Source organism: Mus pahari, chromosome 12 (assembly GCF_900095145.1).
Source record: "Mus pahari chromosome 12, PAHARI_EIJ_v1.1, whole genome shotgun sequence".
NCBI lineage: Eukaryota > Metazoa > Chordata > Mammalia > Rodentia > Muridae > Mus > Mus pahari.
This window is the reverse complement of record NC_034601.1, coordinates 16,259,720-16,277,492: the sequence shown is the minus strand read 5'-3', so window position 1 is coordinate 16,277,492 and position 17,773 is coordinate 16,259,720. Positions and strand designations below refer to the sequence as shown.

The 17,773-nt window shown below is 52.3% G+C and overlaps 2 protein-coding genes and 1 pseudogene across 10 annotated transcripts in view; 1 reads left to right on the top strand and 2 right to left on the bottom strand.

Moving 5' to 3' along the window:
- Nucleotides 1–353: 353 nt before the first annotated feature.
- On the bottom strand, nucleotides 354–507 carry LOC115065161 (annotated as a pseudogene).
- A 2,868-nt stretch (nucleotides 508–3,375) lies between these two features.
- Nucleotides 3,376–12,686, bottom strand: Chrd (chordin). 5 transcript variants are annotated; one of them, XM_029544816.1, is made up of 24 exons: nucleotides 12,520–12,686; nucleotides 12,181–12,284; nucleotides 11,667–11,796; nucleotides 11,402–11,530; nucleotides 11,211–11,310; nucleotides 11,023–11,110; nucleotides 10,834–10,890; nucleotides 10,538–10,679; nucleotides 10,297–10,425; nucleotides 10,133–10,215; nucleotides 9,898–10,045; nucleotides 9,648–9,754; nucleotides 9,404–9,523; nucleotides 8,727–8,883; nucleotides 8,229–8,449; nucleotides 7,391–7,504; nucleotides 6,875–7,138; nucleotides 6,694–6,787; nucleotides 6,528–6,581; nucleotides 6,177–6,280; nucleotides 5,618–5,720; nucleotides 4,413–4,567; nucleotides 4,162–4,261; nucleotides 3,429–3,837 (listed from the first exon to the last, which is right to left on the bottom strand). In XM_029544816.1, the coding sequence occupies exons 1-24, from the start codon at nucleotides 12,665–12,667 to the stop codon at nucleotides 3,785–3,787; spliced, it is 2,904 nt and encodes a 967-aa protein (XP_029400676.1). In that variant the 5' UTR covers nucleotides 12,668–12,686; the 3' UTR covers nucleotides 3,429–3,784. The 5 variants fall into 5 exon arrangements, with proteins under 5 accessions (XP_021064883.1, XP_021064884.1, XP_029400676.1 ...); XM_021209224.2 differs by lacking the exon at nucleotides 10,834–10,890 and having other exon boundaries at nucleotides 3,376–3,837; nucleotides 12,181–12,350; XM_021209225.2 differs by lacking the exon at nucleotides 10,834–10,890 and having other exon boundaries at nucleotides 3,376–3,837.
- Nucleotides 12,687–14,787: 2,101 nt separating this feature from the next.
- Nucleotides 14,788–17,773, top strand: part of Thpo (thrombopoietin) — a 7,130-nt gene continuing 4,144 nt past the window's right edge. For 4 of the 5 annotated variants that reach the window (XM_021209852.2, XM_021209851.2, XM_029544660.1 and 1 more), the window contains exons 1-4: nucleotides 14,788–15,026; nucleotides 16,351–16,502; nucleotides 16,720–16,847; nucleotides 17,089–17,175. In XM_021209852.2, coding sequence (XP_021065511.1) covers nucleotides 16,490–16,502; nucleotides 16,720–16,847; nucleotides 17,089–17,175 — 228 coding nt within the window. In that variant the 5' untranslated portion in view covers nucleotides 14,788–15,026; nucleotides 16,351–16,489. The remainder of the gene's footprint in view (nucleotides 15,027–16,350; nucleotides 16,503–16,719; nucleotides 16,848–17,088; nucleotides 17,176–17,773) is intronic. The other variant, XM_029544662.1, reaches the window with a different exon arrangement.

Here is a 17,773-nt window from a genome sequence, read left to right as displayed (position 1 = left end):
TGCTTGTGTGTGCTTGCGTGTATGAACTTGTGTGTGTGAACTTGTGTGTGCATGTGTATGTGTATGTGTACCCATGTGGAGAGGAGCCACAATGAAAACCCAGAGGGCAATCTTGTGAGTCAGTTCTCCCCTTCCACCCTGTGGATCACGGCAAGTGTCTTTGCCCACTGAGCCATCTCAGTGGCCCTAAACACAGTGGGTTGGGTTTGAGTTTTTTTTTTTTTTTTCTGGATAGCTTAGTATTGTAGTTTGGAGGAACACATGAATTTTTCCGTCTTACATATTTGTGTTTATAATTATTTTACAGCTTTTATAATTGTTATGTTATTATAGTTATTCACAGTGATTTTTAAAGGAGAGGGTGTGAACGCAGTCCCCACTACCACAAACTGTGCAGTCAAGTTTCTCTCATCGGGGAAGCCCCAGTATTTAGCACCTCCAGAGGGCAAGGGATGAGCTTCTCCCTGGGAGAACCACCTCCACGACCATGGTGACGCAGATGCATATGCAGTGAGCTACTCTTATGATGAGCAACAGCAACCCTGGTGCCTGCTTTGTACGTGAAAACGTCAGAGGCAACCCCGTGTGTAGGGGACTCCATTCTCAGAGTATTCTGATCATGCCGTATAGACCTTAGATCATGCTATATACCTAAGAGACCTCCCTTTTGCCACCTGTAACACTGCTGCCAGCAGCCCATACTCGGTCTGTGTATCCCACGTGTATCTTCCTTCATATGTGGTCTCCAAGTTGTTCCCTAGTGGCCTCCAGCCGTCAGGCTGGGACGTGTCTTCCAACCCTCAGACACATACTTCCATTCTGAGATTACGAGACGTCTCCTTCCTGCCTCTGTCCTTGTGTCACCTGCTTCTGTGTTCTTGTCCTGCTTTATGCAGACAGGGTCACATTAGCCCAGACTGCCCTGAACCCACTGTACACAAGGACAGCCTCAAGTGACTGATCCTCCTGGGCTTACAGACCTGAACCACGCCCGGCTTGCCTTTGTTTTTCTACTTTCCGTTATTTTTACAAAAGTCTAAGGAGCAAGATGCCATCAGTTATTTCAAACTGTTTTTTTCCGAGACAGGGTTTCTCTGTGTAGTCCTGGCTGTCCTGGAACTCACTCTGTAGACCAGGCTGGCCTAGAACTCAGAAATCTGACTGCCTCTGCCTCTCAAGTTCTGGGATTAAAGGCGTGTGCCACCACTGCCTGGTTCAAAACATTTTTACAACATACCAACCCATCTTTGGAGTGCAGACTTTGCTAATGACTGAGTGTCTGTCTTCAAAGTAGAGAGGTCGACCTGGATTCCCCCTTCCCAGGAGGCTCCTGGGTCCCCATGTCTACCCACCCCCATGTTGATTGACAGTTTCAGACATCCATAGCTACAGTTTGAAAATGGCCCTTCTTAGCTACCACCATAAATGATTCACAGGCAACTTGGCCACCGCCCCACCATTAACAAAGTTCCAGAACAGAGGCTGTCTGTGGCCTGAAATGCCAAAATCTGGATTCTGCATATTAAAAGTATGTAAAGAATGTCACTAGAAGGTCAAATGGAACATGGCAAAGTGGAACTATACATGAGTTCTCTCTTTGAAAAGCAAGGGTTATCAGAATCACCTCATCTGTCCAACAGCCCGTGTGCTCCCTGTCTTTGTGCTGGAGAATCTCAGGAGTCCAGTTAAATGCTTAAGAGTGTGGAAGGCCTTCCTGGCCCTAGCTTAGAGGCCATATGATGTTGCACTAGTGAGTGTTCAAAGACATTGTGACATTGCCCAAGAAAAATCACCTCTCAATGGTTTTTGTTGTTTTGGGTTTCCCGTTCTTTTGTTTGGGTTTGGTTTATTGTTGTTGTTGTTGTTGCTGCTTTTAGTTTTGTTCCCTGATGCTGTTAGTGGCTTAAAGGGGCATGCACGGGGTGCCCTCTTGAGGTGTCTAGATGCCAGGACGTTGAAGAGACCACACACAGGACTGGATTTCTTAGGTCATCATCCCACTTCCCTAGGGATTGAGGGAAGAACCTAGGACTGTCTAGGATGCCGTCTAGGATGGGAAAGATATTCCAGGGACTTCTGCCTGTGTCCATTCTGTTCACAAATTTGCTCAGCCGACACTCTGAGGCCTGCTCTCAAGTCCTTCTGGGGCTCTGAAGCTAAAGTTAAGGATGAGCCCTGTCTCCTGCAGGCACCAAGCTGCCTATGGGTCATCCTTACTTAACTCATAGCTCCCTCCCTGGTAAGGACAGTATGGCGGGTAAAACCTTATCTCCCATCATGGCACAGCTCATGCTCTGCCGATGTTGCAACCCATTCTGAGTCCTTTTGCCTTCTCATCCCTGACTGGCCCTCATCCCTGGTTCATCCCTGTCTGAACCTCCTACTATGACAGCAAAGGCTAGCCCTGGCCAGCTATCCCCATCACTGCCATGGCTTCATTCACAACCTAGCCCCTCCACAAACATCCTGCCAAATACAACAAAAGCCCATTGCCACCCTCATACCAGCCAAGCTCCAGAAATTCCACAGCAACTACAGCCCTTTTTCTAACAAATACTGGCCAGGTACTGGGCTGCACAATGTATGTGCCGTGGTTGCTTCCCATGATGCAACCCGTTTTACAAAGGAAGCAGGACACATTGGAATGAATTATCTCAGTGAAATAACTGCAGAGCTACATAGACCCTGAGCTTTGAAGGGCTAAGATGGTGATTGTTAGCTTCACTTTCAGCAGGCCTAATGCTATAACAGCTGTGACTTTTTCCTTCCTCTATACTACCAGATTTATCCAGGATTATTTATACATGCATGTATATGATTTCTAAGATACCGCCCTTGTTTCTCTAGAACCATGGGCCTGATGGCTGGGATGAGGGGAAATGGGAAAGGGCAAGGGAAGGGGGTCTCCTGTTACTCTGCCCACCATAGCACTTTTTCTCATGATGAGCTCGGTTTTGACTAAATAAGGGCTGATCCTTATTCAATCTGATGTAGGATTGCCCCTGAACTGATCAACAAACAACTTTTCAGGAAAGAAAATGTTTAGCTTGTTTTAGACAAAAAGTAGAGACTGGGAGCACTTTGGTTTCATTCTGGAGTAGCATACACAAACATGGCTTCAGCAAAAAAATGCCAGCTATGGGTAACTCAACTTGAGGCTACCAGGGCTCTTGCTGCTCCACCCACTTCTATGGACAGTTCCCTTTACAGGACCTAGATATGCCATTCAAGTAGACATCCCATTCCCTAAGCCCTTCTAGCTCCCAGGTCAAAGAGAATCTAGGCCCAAGGCTCCTCTCTTAGTTTGGTCTGTCAGATCTTACTCTACTGGCGCCCACTCAGGGCCTTGGCCACAAAGAGCCTACCTCAAACCCAAAGACTGAAAAAAAGATGTTTTAATAAATACAAAACAAAAAATCTCTAATAATGACTCTGCTCAGCTCAGGGGTAGCAGGAATGGTGTGAGGGAACCCTTGGTGCTGAGTGAGGATAAATTAAAGAATCCCAATAAGCCAGTGGTGTTCTGTACAGAAGAAAAGAGTTAAGCTTCTGGGACAGAGGCCAAAAGAAAACAGGGCAGGAGTTCGCATGGATATGGCCTTGGTCTGACCCAGCAGTCTTTCCCCTTGTAGAATTGTGGTTCCCAGAGGTAGTGGGGGAGGAGAAGAAGCAGAGCAGAGGCACGAAAGGCACTGGGTTCCCACAGGAGAGACAGGGTCCTCAGCACCACTTCTTCTCCCAGCTCAGGCCCATCCTCTTGGTCATGTGGCCTTCTGGATGCTCCTTAGGAGTGCTCAGCTTCTTTCTCCAGCTCTGGAAGGGTTCTAGTCTCAGAGGCTGCTGAAGACAGAAGGAGACGGGAAGCAGGGAGGTCTGGAAGAAGACACGAGGGGGGGGGGGGAAGGGGGAGCAGGCAGCACATCTCTGCTCCAGTCCCAGAAGGGACCAAATTGTCCAAGCAAGTCAGCATACACCACCTGCAGTGTGGTTGCTTAATTCCTCTGAGCTTCAGAAGTCTCATTTGTAAAGAAAGGACAGTAAGTGAGAAGCCTGGAGAGGTAGGCTGGGATTGGGCTTATGAATCAGGTTCATAGTTCCTACCTCCATGGGCCACCCTTCCCTCCCAGAGTCACACAGCCAGCCCACACCAGCTTCACTTACACCTTTGGGCTGTGCAGTGGGAACAGCACCGACTTTCCTTCCCTGAGCCGCAGGATAGCGGAGGTGAACAATCATCCCGCTCACAGTGGGGTACCCCTGCCTGGTGCAGGATGGAGAGATACTGAGGTTCCTCACAGGACACTCTAGTCTTTAGCCTCTTCAGGAAAAGCCATCTCCAGGACTCTCCCTGAGAAGGTTTTCCTACTCTAGGCCAGGCACTACTACCCACATCACACAAGTCCTTCACTTACCCCACATCTGCAGGTAATACAGCTCATCTCCCCAAAGGGGGGCACTGATGGGTGCCAGCTCTGATTCTCTGGGAACCACTGCCCAGCAAAGCGACACCCCCGAGGCCCATCAGCCTGCATGGGGTCTCCCAGCTTGGCATTAGTCCCTGACCCTACTGGGGAAAGAAGACAAAGTCAGACAATAAGGGCCAACCAACTTTAACTTTTCTTTGAATTCCTATTGCCTAGTAGTTTCTGGTTGGATGGATAGGTGGGAGATGGATGAGTGAATAAATGGATTAATTACAGATGGAGTAGATAAATGATTATGGATGGATGGGTAGGTGGATAGATAGATGGATGTGGTACAGATGGAGTGGATAGATGATGATGGATGGATGGGTGGGTAAATGGATGGATGGATAGATAGATGGGTAGATGGATGGGTAGGTGGATAGATGTATGGATCACAGATAAAGTAGACAGATGATGATAAATGGGTGGATGGATGGATGGAGGGAAGGAAGGAGGGATGGATAGGTAGATGGATGTGGTACAGATGGAGTGGAGAGATGATAAAGGATGGATGGGTGGGTAGATGGGTGGGTAGGTGGATATAGATGAATAGATCACAGATAAAGTAGATAGATAATGATGATGATGGATGGGTGGGTGGATGGATAGGTGGGTGGATGGATGAGTAAGTGGATAAATGGATGGATTACAGATAGAGTAAATAGATGATGATGATGGATGAACAGACAGACAGATAGATAGATACATAAGTAGGTAGATAGATGGGTGGGTAGATGGGTGAGTAGATAGATGGATTACAAATGGAGTAGATAGATGATAATGATAGGTGGAAGGATGGATGGATGGATAGATGGATAGATGAGTGAGTGGATGGGTGGGTGGCTAAATGGATTACAGATGGAGTGGATACATGATGATGGATGGTTGGATGGATGAATGGATGGATGGATGGATAGATAGATGGCTGGGTAGATAGATGAACAGCTAGGTTGATGGGACTGGTCAACTCACTGCATACATGCAGAACCTTCCCACTATTTTTAGGGCACTAGCTCCAGGGTGGGTATGAGCAGTGCCCAATGAGTGAGAAGTATCTGAGAAGCTCCTTTCCATCCCCATCATGCACCCCCAAACACAGGTCAGGGCCTACCCAGCCCCTAGAGTGAGGCCTCAATGACCAGGCCTCTCACCTGGACACTGTTTGCAGCAATCGGTGGGGTTGGCACGGACAGGCTGAGCACAGGCCAGGCGAGGACACTGCACCTTCTCACAGTGCACCTCTCCCGTGGCCCCCTGTAGGCAGGCACCCATTGAGAGAGGGTGTCAGGCGGTGGGACGTACAACCCTCACACTGCTTTCTCTCTCCTTTCCCCACCTCAAGTCAAAAGTCAAATATATGTGTGGCCAGTGCTCAGAGGCCTGAGTTTGCCCCGTATATCTGAATCCAGTCCTCATTGTATCTTATATAGGACGGCATATTTGCACACAGTGGAGGAATGGGGAGCTCGGGGAAAGTTCAGAAATCACTGAGGGTCATGTGAACTCAGTCAGCTGGCACAGCCAAAGCTCGTACCTGTCAGCTTTTTAACCCCTTCCACAGGAAACCTGCTCTCTAAACCCCAGGGACTGCCCCTCGCAATGCCACCGTGAAACCTCCACACCAAGGACAGGCTTGCTCTCCAGGAAGTCCCCACCTCTATCTGTAGACCTGACTGGGTTATGATAGCAGAGCAGACTAGGCAGCCATACCTTGCAGGTACAAATAGCACACTTAATTAGGCCAAAGGGGGGCACAACAGGGTGCCATCGGGTACCCGCTGCCCTCCAGCTCCGGTCACCATCAAAATAGCACCCTAGTAGGAAAGACCCCCCCCCCCAGCTGCCATTAGGATTGGTCTCACCAGCTAGGCTCACCACCACACCCCTAGCCAGCCCCATACTAGCCTAAGCCAAGAGCCAGTAGACACTCAAGAGGACTATCAGATGTGCTTAGAGTCTGTGCACCTCAGCTTCCCCTGTACACACACTCTGTTGCCCTCTTGCTCCAACCCAATGACTTCTTTGGATCTTCCCATCCCTGGACCCATAGTCCTCTCTTACCCTCTCCTGGCTCCAGATGTGGTAGGCTGGGAAGGTCTCTACTGCGTTGTTTCTCTGTGAAGACAAAGAAAGGGTGAGGCAGAGAGTCCCCTTTGCTTCCCTCCCTAGAACATTCCTCTTCCATGAATGTCCCTCCACTACCTTCCTTCCCCTGCAGGACATTCACCTGGACACACGGGACAGCACTGGTCCAGTGCCTGCACCGGGTGGGGACAGCTTGGTGGTGGGCATACTACAGGATCACAGATCACTGTTCGTCTCTGTAGAGAGGGGCCAAGGCTTTGAAGGTGTGTTGGGCCCCTTGCCCCAGACCCTGTAGCCAACTGTTCCTTACCCAAACAGCCTACCTGGCAGATGCAGAGGGAGCAGAGTGGGTCATAGTTGGGTGCCCAGCGAGCCCCGTGGGGACGCTGCTGCCCCTCGAAGAAACATGTGTTAGGATCTCGGGGCCTCCCAGGGCTGCCATGTTTGACTGGGACTGGGGCTTCAGGGCCAGGGCCAGCAGGCAGCATGGGTGATGTAGCTGCCTCTCCATTAGGAGCCAAGGGCATCTGCACTCCTCCTGAGGCCAGGCGCAGGCCTCCAGTCTCACACTGACTGGCAATGTGCACCTGGGAAGAGAGGGAAACAGCTGGGCGGGGGGGGGGGGGGGTTCCCCTTCGTGTCTCTATCACCCACCGCTGGCTGTTGACAGGGAGTGCCCAGGAGGAGACTCCTCCCTTCAGGACTCATCCCAGCTGCAAAGCCAGGGCGTTACCGACCTCCCTATGCAGCTGTGTGGCTTCATGTTTCTCACTGGCGAGAATTTACTACTACCACCTCAGGGGTCGGAGCACACAAGCGACTGCACCGTCCTCACGTACCTGCCCACGTAGTTCTCCTCTGGGGTTACTCTTGGTGGTGATCAGCAGGGAGGCAGTGCCCTGTGCCAGGTGCCGCAGCAGCACAGGCTCCAGATCTTTTACCACGCCCTGAGCCTGCAGACAGACCAAGTAAGGAGTAGAAAGAAACAAGGCACTTTTGGGGGGTTTATATCATTTTTTATGTGTATTAGCATTTTGCCTCGTGTCCATAGAGGCCAAAAGAGAGCATTGGATTCCCTATAACTGGAGGTACAGATGGTTATGAGCTACCAAGTGGGTGCTGGGAACTGAAACTGGATCGATCCTCCAGAAGAGCAGCCACACTGCTGAGCCACCCCTACAGCCCCACAAGGACACATTAGGACACAGCCTATGGTCTCCAATTTTCAGGTAAAGAAACAGACCCATGACTAAGGCCTTTTCACAATGGAGAACAGTTCTGAGGCTAGGTCTCTGTGACTGCAAGTCTATAGCAGCCCACGCCACTTAAGAGGATGTGGTCCATCCCACCTACTTCTTTTTAATTTTTGTTGTTGTTGGTTTTTTTGTTCTGTTTTTTTTGTTTGTTTTTTTGTTTTTGTTTTTTTCCCCCCACCTACTTCTTTGGTGGCTTGGGACCTCTATCCTGGAAATCATTCAGGACAGAGGACACAAAAGAAAATGCATAGTAAAGGCTGAGACAGATTGTACCCAGGCCTGACAGACATCTATGGCAGGCCAAGCCTGCTCTGTAATTCCAGGCCACCTGCTCTCTTCTACCACAACCACAGGTCCACATGGTCCTTCAAGCTAAAAAAGCAGAAAATTTCTAAGCTTCTTCCCATCTCTATGCCTTTACCTCTGAGCCATAGAATCCCTTCAACAGCCGCTGGGGCCCTGGCATCCCAGGAGGCCCAAGGAGGTGGGCAGTGACGGTTCCTTGCTCTGAGCCACCAAGCCCAGCCAATAGAACCTCATAGTGTAAGTGGCAATGTGTGTCCAAGGAGAGCCAGGCGTGCCCTGCTGCCTGACTCCGCACAGGGGGCAGCACTAGTGCCCCTGCCAGAGGCACAGGCAATCCTAAATCCAAAACAGATGAGAGATGACACGTGAGATTGTGCTCTTAATCTCATCCTGCCCCACCACGGACCTAGGCCCTGGGGAATAGCAAGTCTTAGTTTCCTTGCACAATGGCAACAGGGAGGGTTGGCCAGCAGCTTCACCCTACACATCCCCACCTCTCTAAATGCCAACCAGAGATCAGACAGCGCAAGCTCTGGATCTCTGGCTAATTCTTTGGATGCTTGGATGGCAGGTCAGAGGGCACAGAAGGGCAGGTAGACCATGAGGCACTCACTGTCATAGCGGGCACTATGCCCACTGTAGCATAGGGCAGTCACATGCCCCCGAAGCTCTCCATCTGGGAAGTCCTTGGTACCAACATTCAGGAAGAGCTCATTCTGTAGCAGCATATGAGCCCCTCGGGCACCCAGCCCAGAGCAGACACCCACAGCCTAGGGGTCAAAGAAGGATGAGCACCTCTCACTTTCAGATCCCAAGGGCTTCCCATGCTTTATGCCTCCACCACACGTATATCATTCCTCTTCCCAATAACCCTGGACAAGGACGTTGTAGGTCGAGTATCAAGAACCTCCTCTGCCGCGTCCTAGACATAACCACAACCCTTGAAGAGTTACTCATCTATGAGTCTTTACTTCTCATTTATCAAAGAGTACTGAGAAAGGCAAAACATACACAAGGAAGGCAACCACGTTCATGCCTGACAGAAAGACCCCAAAAGGAGCAATTAGTACTATCTCACAGGCTATTGCCCTGTTCCCGTGAGTGGTGTTTCCTATTTCACTATGAGCTTGCTCAGAACAAGGTTTACTGAAACGTTTCAAATGAATAAAGGACTCATTGAGAGAACCCACGCGTGTGTGTGAACAGTACCACACACCCCTACTCAACCAACCTGGCTTCCCGCAGCCCATGTATTGGCAGCCCTGGCACAACTCTGCCTGGAGCCCTCACCATGTGTCCTCCCGGCTGGAGTTCAGCCATGTGGCACAGGACAGTGCGCTGGTTCTTCTGCTGAGGCTTGGTCTCCAGTGTCATGGCCACCACCTCGCTACCTGTACCTACCACTTGCACCTGGTGGGCAGGGTTGGGAGAAGGCAATTGGATTGCCAGCCAAGACCCAGGCAGGGCCTTTCCCCCTGCAGGTCAAGGCCCTGCCCTGCTAGCCTCCCTGCCTCCTACAGCTACTGGCTCTTACCTGATAGATAAGGGAGCCATTTCCTAGCAGTATGAAGCTGGCTGAACCAGCAGCACCCGTCTGGACTGGGATCAGGGCATCAGCCCCACAAAGGACGCTTTGAAGGACTGCAGGGGACAAGACAGGTGGCAGCAGGCTTGCCCACACCCAGACACCCAAGACCCCCATATCTATATTGGGCTCTTCCTCAGCACATGTTTGTGCCTCTGGGTTATGTGTACCCACAGTGCCAAGCCCCGCCCTCCCTCACCATCACAGCTCTGCCTGGTGGTGATGTATCCACTGATGCGTAGCTCTGGCGCGCCTGCCCTCTGTAGAACCATCTGCAGCTCCCCCAGCTCCAACCAGTCCATCTCTTGGTCTGTAAGGCTGGGCAGCACCTCAGCAAAACCTGGCTCCTGTGAACAGAGCAGAGTGGGCTGGGCAACAGCAAGAGGTCAGAGTAAACAGAGGCAAGACACAGGCCTTCCCTTCCCTTCCCTTACCTGAGCTGAGGTGTTGGCCTGGAGCTCCCGAAGTAGCTGTCCCTGGTGGAGGATCTGAAGCTTCAAGGGCACCTGAGCTAGTCCTGCAAGCACTGCACATGTGAGCATTTCTGAAAGGCGAGCACCTTCCCTGTGCCCTCACATACATCTTTCCCATTACTCACCTCCCAGCAGACCCCGGAAGAGCAGCAAAAAATGCAAAGAGTCTTCTGTGTCACTGAGGGTGAGCAGGGCTATGCCCCCTACACCCCGCTGCAGTGGGTCTTCCAGGGTCAGGATGGCACTGAAGGTCTCTGGGGAGTGTTGGACCATGACAGCCATAAGAAAATCCTCTCTTCAGTCCACCCACCCTTGGGTTATTGAAGGCTCAGCTCTTGACGTCTGAGAACTGCTCACTCCCCTTACCTGCAGCAAGAGCACCTTGCCAAATGAGAGGCCCCCAGACTTCTCCTGAAGGGTAAGTGGATGTCACAAGGGCTACCCGAAGCTGCTCTGCCCTCAGGAGCCTCACAGACAGCCGAGGCATTGCCCGCCACACCCCACAGACCTAGAGAGAAGAGGGAAGAATGCCTACCATAATTATGCAGGACAAGCCTCCTAAAAGACCCAGATCTAATGAGGGAGGAGTATGGAAGGGAGACCCCAGACCCTCCTAAGAAGGACCCATGAGCCTTGATTTTAAGTCCTGGCTTACCACTTACTAGCCAAATGACCTTGAACAAATCCCATTCTGCTATTCTGAGCCTCAGTTCCCTCCTCTGTAAAATGGGCATCATAATGTCAGGGCCTTTCTCCCACTGGGCTGTTGTGAGAACCAAAGGAGGCAATGCAAAGCATGCTCTCAGCAAATGCCCATTTTGGATAAGCACTCTTAAATGGCATCATCTCACCAGGCCATCCTGGGTGGGGGTTGCAGGGTGTTCAAACAGAATGTTGCCTGTGGGATCTGTGAACCGAACCCTGCTGGGACGGTCCAGCCTGTGAAGAGAGGTCCAGTGAGACTGGATCTATAGCCTACAGGCTCCTCTTTCTTGCCCCCATTACTACTCCTAGTCCTTGCCCTTTTCCCCGGTCTCACCGCTGGTAGGAGACAGAGAAGCGTAAACTTGAGCGCAGCAGAGAGACTCGAGCACGAGCTACCGCCTGCGACCTCGGTCCTGTCAGCAGCGCCACAAAGTCTTCGAGAAGAGAAGATGGCCTGAGCACTGTCAAGCCTTGCCGCGCGCGCGGGACTCAGACTTCATCAGGCCCACCTCCACCCCAGCCTACCTGTGTGGCCATCAGCACGTGTCCGCTCCCCAACGCCGGGTTCTCCTCGATCGCTATAACTGCGATGCTCTGGGTCCCTTGGATACTCGAAGACCAGGCCAGCGGGCTGTGGATCTAGATTGCTACGCTCTGCATCCAGGATAAGGAATAAGACGGCTTACCAGAAAGGAACCAGGAGGACCAGTCCTCCTCCTCGGTCCAAGTCGCACAGGACCTAGTGTTAGAGTCTTCCACCCTCCCTAACTCCGGGCACAGCGGGCCTCACCCTGCGGGCAGGTCTGGCAGCAGTGTCCTGGCAGCTGGCGCGGCTGCCTGCAGGCCAGGGTGGGGCACTGAGGTTTGATGTTCTTGCAGCTGACCCTGCCAGGACCCCTCCCACGGCGAGCCCACTGAGGCTGATGGCAGAGAACATAGGAAAATTAAGGGAATGCAACCATCAGGCCCCAGGGTTAGATACTCTGTTGGAGACAGTCAATTCTGCTATTTACAAGTTACATGGCCCATCCAAAGTTTCTTAACTTCACTGAGCCTTGGCGTCCCTGTCTGCAAAGTAGAGCTAATAATGCCATTTATCTAGCCAGGCTGTAACGGGAGGGGGAAAGTTGGCTAAAAGCCAGTCACATTGTGGGCGATCAATAACTGTCAACACCGCAGACTTGAAAGGGGTTTCCTCCGATTTGCGGACCAGCCTTCCCCTGAGCATCTCCGAGTCTACTACTTAGGACGCCAGCGTTCCGCTACCCTCTAGGGTAGGGCGGGCAGCTGCGGTATCCACTCACCGCTTCACAGGCGCACAGCACGCAGCGCATCACCCCAAAAGGCTCCCCCAGGTCCGGGTGCCACGTCTCGTCCAAGGCATAGACCTTCCCGCCGAAGGAGCAGCCTGCGGGGACGGGCTTGGCTGGCGGCCGCTGTCCGGTTGCTCGTGCCGTAATGCCTGCTCCGGGCTCTGCCCGCCAGGCCCACGGTCCCTTGGCACCGTGCACCTCGCCGCCTCTGCTTTCCCCTCCCACCCTCCCGCTGCGCGAAGCCACCTGCGCCCGGGGCCCTCTCCCTGTGGATGTAGACTTGCCAGGAGCCAGACTCCCCTCCCGCACCTCCCCCTGGAGCCCACCTACCTGCCGCTCCCCGGACAGGCAGCGGCTCCTTCTCGGAACGGATGGGCAGTGCTGGGGGCTCAGGGCCAGTGCCACTGGCCGGCCGCGAGCCGAGCAGCAGCAGCCCGAGGAGCAGCCGCGGGGCCGGCGGGGCCGGGAGGCTCGGCATGACGCGGAGCAGACAGCTGGGGAGGCGGGCGGGAGGAGGGAGCAGGAGAGGGAGTAGGGCCGGACCGGAGGCGGGCCGGCAGGAGGGGGCCGGGGCCAGGAGGGGGGCAGTGGCGAGGGGCTCGTCTCACAGTCGCCTAGTCCGCTCCCGGCCGGGCGGGGCGGGAGCGAGCGGGCGGAGGGGCGCTGACCCGGGCCGTACGCCACTCTAGTGCCCTAGGCGCCGGCTCTGGCCCGTTTTATGCCCGCGCCAGGCGTCCGGGCCCGGGGCCTCCTCTTCAGCAAACGGGGCGCGGCGGAGGCTCCACAAGGAGCCCGGCTGAGCCCCGGGGGTCCGGCCCAGCAGCAGCGGCCGGATCGCGAGTGGGGGAGGGGGACAGGCTGGGACCCGGCAGGGGAGGAGGGAGGGACTGGAGGAAGGGGGAGCGGAGTGGGTAGGGGGAAGGGAGGAACTAGGGGGCGCAAAGAGGGAGAGGAGAGGCGGGCCTCGACACCCCCACACACACGCTCCTTGCGACCACCCCTGGAGATGGTGTCCATCCCAAGACCAGAGGCTCAGACTAGTGAAAGGCAGAGGTTGAGCCTCAGGCCTGTGTCAGTCTTGAGCGGGATGGGCCGCTGGAGGATGAGGACTTGTCTTTGAAAATGACACCGATCCTCCCCTACCTAGGACCCACAGCACCCCCTTCCTTTCACTCTGGCTGTATTCCTAGTTCCCTTCTAAGGTCTCTCCTCTTTCTTCACTTCCCAGGGACAGGGACCTAGCCTGTGCTTCCCAAAATCAAGCAGTGCTTCTCTGAGTGGAGTCATAATTCACCAGCACCCCAACCTGTTCTCAAGTCCATCCAACTCACTCTTTTCCTTCATCCAAGAGACGACCCTCTTCCTCTCCAGCTCATTCCCCACCTCCTTTGTCCTGCCTTTCTAGACAAGCCTCCCCATCCTCTCCCACACACACCCCGTTCTTCCCACTATCCCAGCACTAGGCTTCCTAATCTTAGAAGGCATCTCTTATTCAACTGGAGAATTCCGGGATCCGGGCCATACGCCTCAGTAGATAGCCCATCCTTTCTGAGGCGCAGGAGAAAGCCTGAGGAAGACAAGGGAGAGAGGACAGGGTCAGGCCACACGGTCCCTGAGGGCAGAGACTGTGGGGAGACAGGGACTGAGGAGAAAGCACAGGAGCTAGAGCCAGGGCCAAAGGAAGAAAGAGAGGAGCCAGCAAAGAGGTATTTGTGGGGGAGGTTCGGCAGCTGTCCTGCCTAAGACAGGAACAGATGGGCCTGGTTATTTCTCTTGTCACATGTAGAGTGGTAGGACTAGAAGAGGATCATTGAGCAATCAAGGGCAGGCTTGCCCACAGAGCTGAGTGGGTTTAGCTCTCCAGGTCCCTGTACTCCTAGTAGAAAGACTGAGCCCAGTCAATCTGTCTGTCTGTCCTTCTGTTTTAAACAGGATCTCATTATGCAGCCTTGGCTCACTAGGTAGACCAGGCTAGCCTTAAACTCTCCGATATCCACCTGCCTCTCCCTCCCAAGTGCTGAGATTCAAGACATGCCCTGGGCTCAATCGTTTGGAACTCCCTCTGTAGACCAGGCTGTCCTCGAACTCAGAAATCTGCCTGCCTCTGCCTCCCAAGTGCTGGGATTAAAGGAGTGTGCCACCACTGCCCGGCTCTGGGCTCAATCTTAACCAAACACATATCCCTTTACTCCCCGGGTCCCACATATTGTCCATACTGTCTTTCTGAGAACATGATCATTTTCTAATATAGGCAATAACAACTTTGCCAGTTGGAAAGGGGAAATGCCAGGAAAGACTCCTCTGGAGCAGGGGAATATGGAAGGAAAAGCAAGAAAGCCAGTGTGCTACCAGATTTCAGCAACAGGCATACTGTTCAGGGGGAAGACATTTGGAGAGGCAGAAACTAAGACTTCATCCATCTAAAACAAGACCTCTCTTTCCCAGAGAGAACCGTATTCTGCCAGATTTCTCCTGGTCTAACCCTCTTCTCTCTCTCTCACTCAGGTCCCAGGTTCTCATGTCGCCAGGACATAAGACAGTTCTGCTATACAAATTCTCTCTAGAGTGTGTGTGGGTGGAGGAGCTGGGCTCCATTCATGGACCATGGTCCGGCCATGGGCTCTAGTCCCAGTAGATAGGAAAAGAAGTCGTCATTTCCGGGGGCCTTCACCAGAGCTTGGTGGCTCTCTGCTCTCTGATTGGGCGGAAATGGCCTGGGCAGGCTTGTGACCCTACTACAGAGGAGGGGCAGCACCCCAACCAGTGTCTTCCTATCTACTTGCTTCCCCAGAGTGCTGCCTGCTGTGCAACTGGGTCCTGAAGCCCTTCTCCACCCGGTGAGTGGCAAGCACCATTTGGGGTTAAGTGAGGGTATGATATGAAGAACAAAAAAGAACCGGGCTCTTAGCTGGGGGAGGGGCAAGCAAACTGGAACCTACAGGCACTGACCTTTGTCAAGAAGAGTGGAGCCTTCCCAGAATGGGAGGAGCAGGACAGAGCCGGGGTAAGGGGGTTGGGTAACTGGTTTATGAGGGACTATTCACAGAGTCGGTCAAATTCAGCATCGTCTGGCTGCTTTAGGGCCATGAGAAAATAAGAAAAGAGGTGCGTGCAGGCCTGGAGAACTTTGTCCGAAGGAACATAATCCTAATTCCCATCCTCATAGGGTCATTCTTCTTAGCTTAAGGTTCTGAATGCTGGCACTGGGGGAGCTGGGTCAGGTGAGCCAAGGCACAGAGAGAGGGTGACAGGAGGGGGGGCGTGTGTATGTTGACAGACCTACAGGAGATTCCCAATATTGAATCAGGTGCAAGTCTCCTCGGCTCAACTTGTGAAAAGAGGAGGGTCCTAATGCCTCTTTGCTCAACTTGTGAAAAGTGAGGGTCCCAGGAAGGACCTGGAGGGGGCAGGGAGGCAGATGCAGCTGCCATTAAAAAACAAAAACAAAAAAAGCTGGCAGTGTCTACGTCTACAGTGAAGTAAGCCATGTGAGGCAGATATTATCTTTCTCTGTAAGTGCCTCCCAGGCCTCTGGCCTCAGGAAAGAAGTCCTAGTTCTATTATATTAGCCCCTTTGACTTGAGTACTTGAAAATCCAAAGAAAAGTCCTGGGTTTTATTTGTGGGCCAAAAGGGAAAGGATGAAAAGCAAGTTTCTCTTTCAATTCCTGCCTCTGGTGGTCTGTGATGTCCTTACCCAATCTCCTGCCTCGGTCCCACTCCCAGCACCGTAGCTGTTCCTCAGCGCATGTGCCCATCTGCCTGCCGCTTTTTCTTCTTGGCCTGGTGACCCATTTTTTTTCCACTCTTCTCCAGACTTAACAACACCCCTCTCTGTTTCTGTCCCACATTCCCACCCAGCTCACAACCAATGGTGCTCAGAATTTGAGTCCACTTAAAATGTGTGTGTAACATCTCGCTGCTCTCAGCAGGGCAACAGCTGGTAGATGGCACCAAGACCTTAGCAGAGTCACTGAAGAGCCATTACAAGAAGGGGGCACTATATACTTGAGTCACAAGAAAGTATGGGACCAGTTGGAACACAAACAGCTCTGGCCCTAGCTGGCCAGCAGTTCAAGGCTTCCAAGCACGTGTTTCCCCGTGCCAGAAAGTCTTTTCCTTGAAACCTGATAAAAGAGTCACTATTTCTGTCATTTTTCAGGACAGATTCCTTGGCCCACCTCTCCCCCACCCCGCTCTGTGCAGAAGTGCAGAAGCCCAAGCCGCCTCCATGGCCCCAGGAAAGATTCAGGGGAGAGGCCCCATACAGGGAGCCACTTCAGTTAGATACCCTGGCCAGAATGGAGCTGACTGGTAAGGCCACGTGAAGGGCTAGGGACAAGTTCAAGAATGGCTTGGCAGCAGGGGAAGTGGGCAGAGGGCTGGGAAACCCAGTGTCCCCGAGAAAAGGTGTCTGTCTGGACAGCAGACCCCTGGATTTCAGGTCTGGCCCAAATGGGGATCCCTGAGTCAACACCCGAGAATAAGTTTCTCCTTATCCACCCTTCAACGTCACCTCTCCTCATCCAAGATTTGCTCCTGGTGGCCATGCTTCTCCTCACCGCAAGACTAACTCTGTCCAGCCCTGTTCCTCCTGCCTGTGACCCCAGACTCCTAAATAAACTGCTGCGTGACTCCCACCTCCTTCACAGCCGACTGGTGAGCAACCCTAAGCCCTCTGCTTTTTACCCAGGTAACTGAGTTAAGGGACTCAGACTACAGTTCCTCTCCCTCCAGTATTGTCTTTGGCGAGACCACCATGTCTCAGCCCCTATGCTTTGCATTGGTCTCTTAGAAGCCCTAGCATGAGCATGGTACTAAGGAAGCCCACGGCAGTCAGGGGTCACCATCCTGACCTTCTAGTTCAGCTTTTTCCTCCTGCCCCCATCTTTCTTAACAGAGTCAGTGTCCTGACGTCAACCCTTTGTCTATCCCTGTCCTGCTGCCCGCTGTGGACTTTAGCCTGGGAGAATGGAAAACCCAGACGGTAAGAGGTTCCTGGACTCAGGATTGCTTGCCTCACACCTGCCTAGGATGTTCCGGGCCAGGCTGCACTACAGAGTGAGACCCCATCTCAAAAAAAGGAAGACATTTTGTTACATTGCCTTCCCTAAATCTCATTACTATCAGATCCCTCCTGCTCCATACAGTCTTGAAAATTCTTGAATTTCCTAAAAGTCTTACTTTCAGCTTGGCCACTTTGTCCCAAGTTACATTCACCTATGATGAGCTCTTGAGAAAACAATGACAAACTTCTGACCAATATATCAAATAGGTCGGACTTTAATTTCATGCCTTTAATCTCATCACTCAGGAAGCCGTGGCAAACAGATCTCTGTAAGTTCAAGGCCAGTCAGGGATGAGACATTATCTCAAACACACATGTGTATGTGTGTATATATACATATGTGTATGTATATGTATGTGTGTATGTATATATATATATATATATATATACATATGTGTATATATACACACATATATAAGATAGTACATATATACATGATAAAAAGATTTGAAACTGAATACCATAAAAAGTTGGTTAGAAGACCTTCATGTTCATACTTTTTTTTTTTTTTTTTTTT

Excerpts from the sequence above, each read along its gene's own strand:
- Chrd (XM_021209224.2), bottom strand. The coding sequence starts at position 12,667 with ATGCCGAGCCTCCCGGCCCCGCCGGCCCCGCGGCTGCTCCTCGGGCTG. Across the intron at positions 10,046-10,132 it reads AGGCCAACACCTCAGCTCAG|GAGCCAGGTTTTGCTGAGGT; the intron begins GTAAGGGAAGGG and ends CTCTGTTCACAG. Across the intron at positions 7,505-8,228 it reads AGGGATTCTATGGCTCAGAG|GCTCAGGGCGTGGTAAAAGA; the intron begins GTAAAGGCATAG and ends GTCTGTCTGCAG.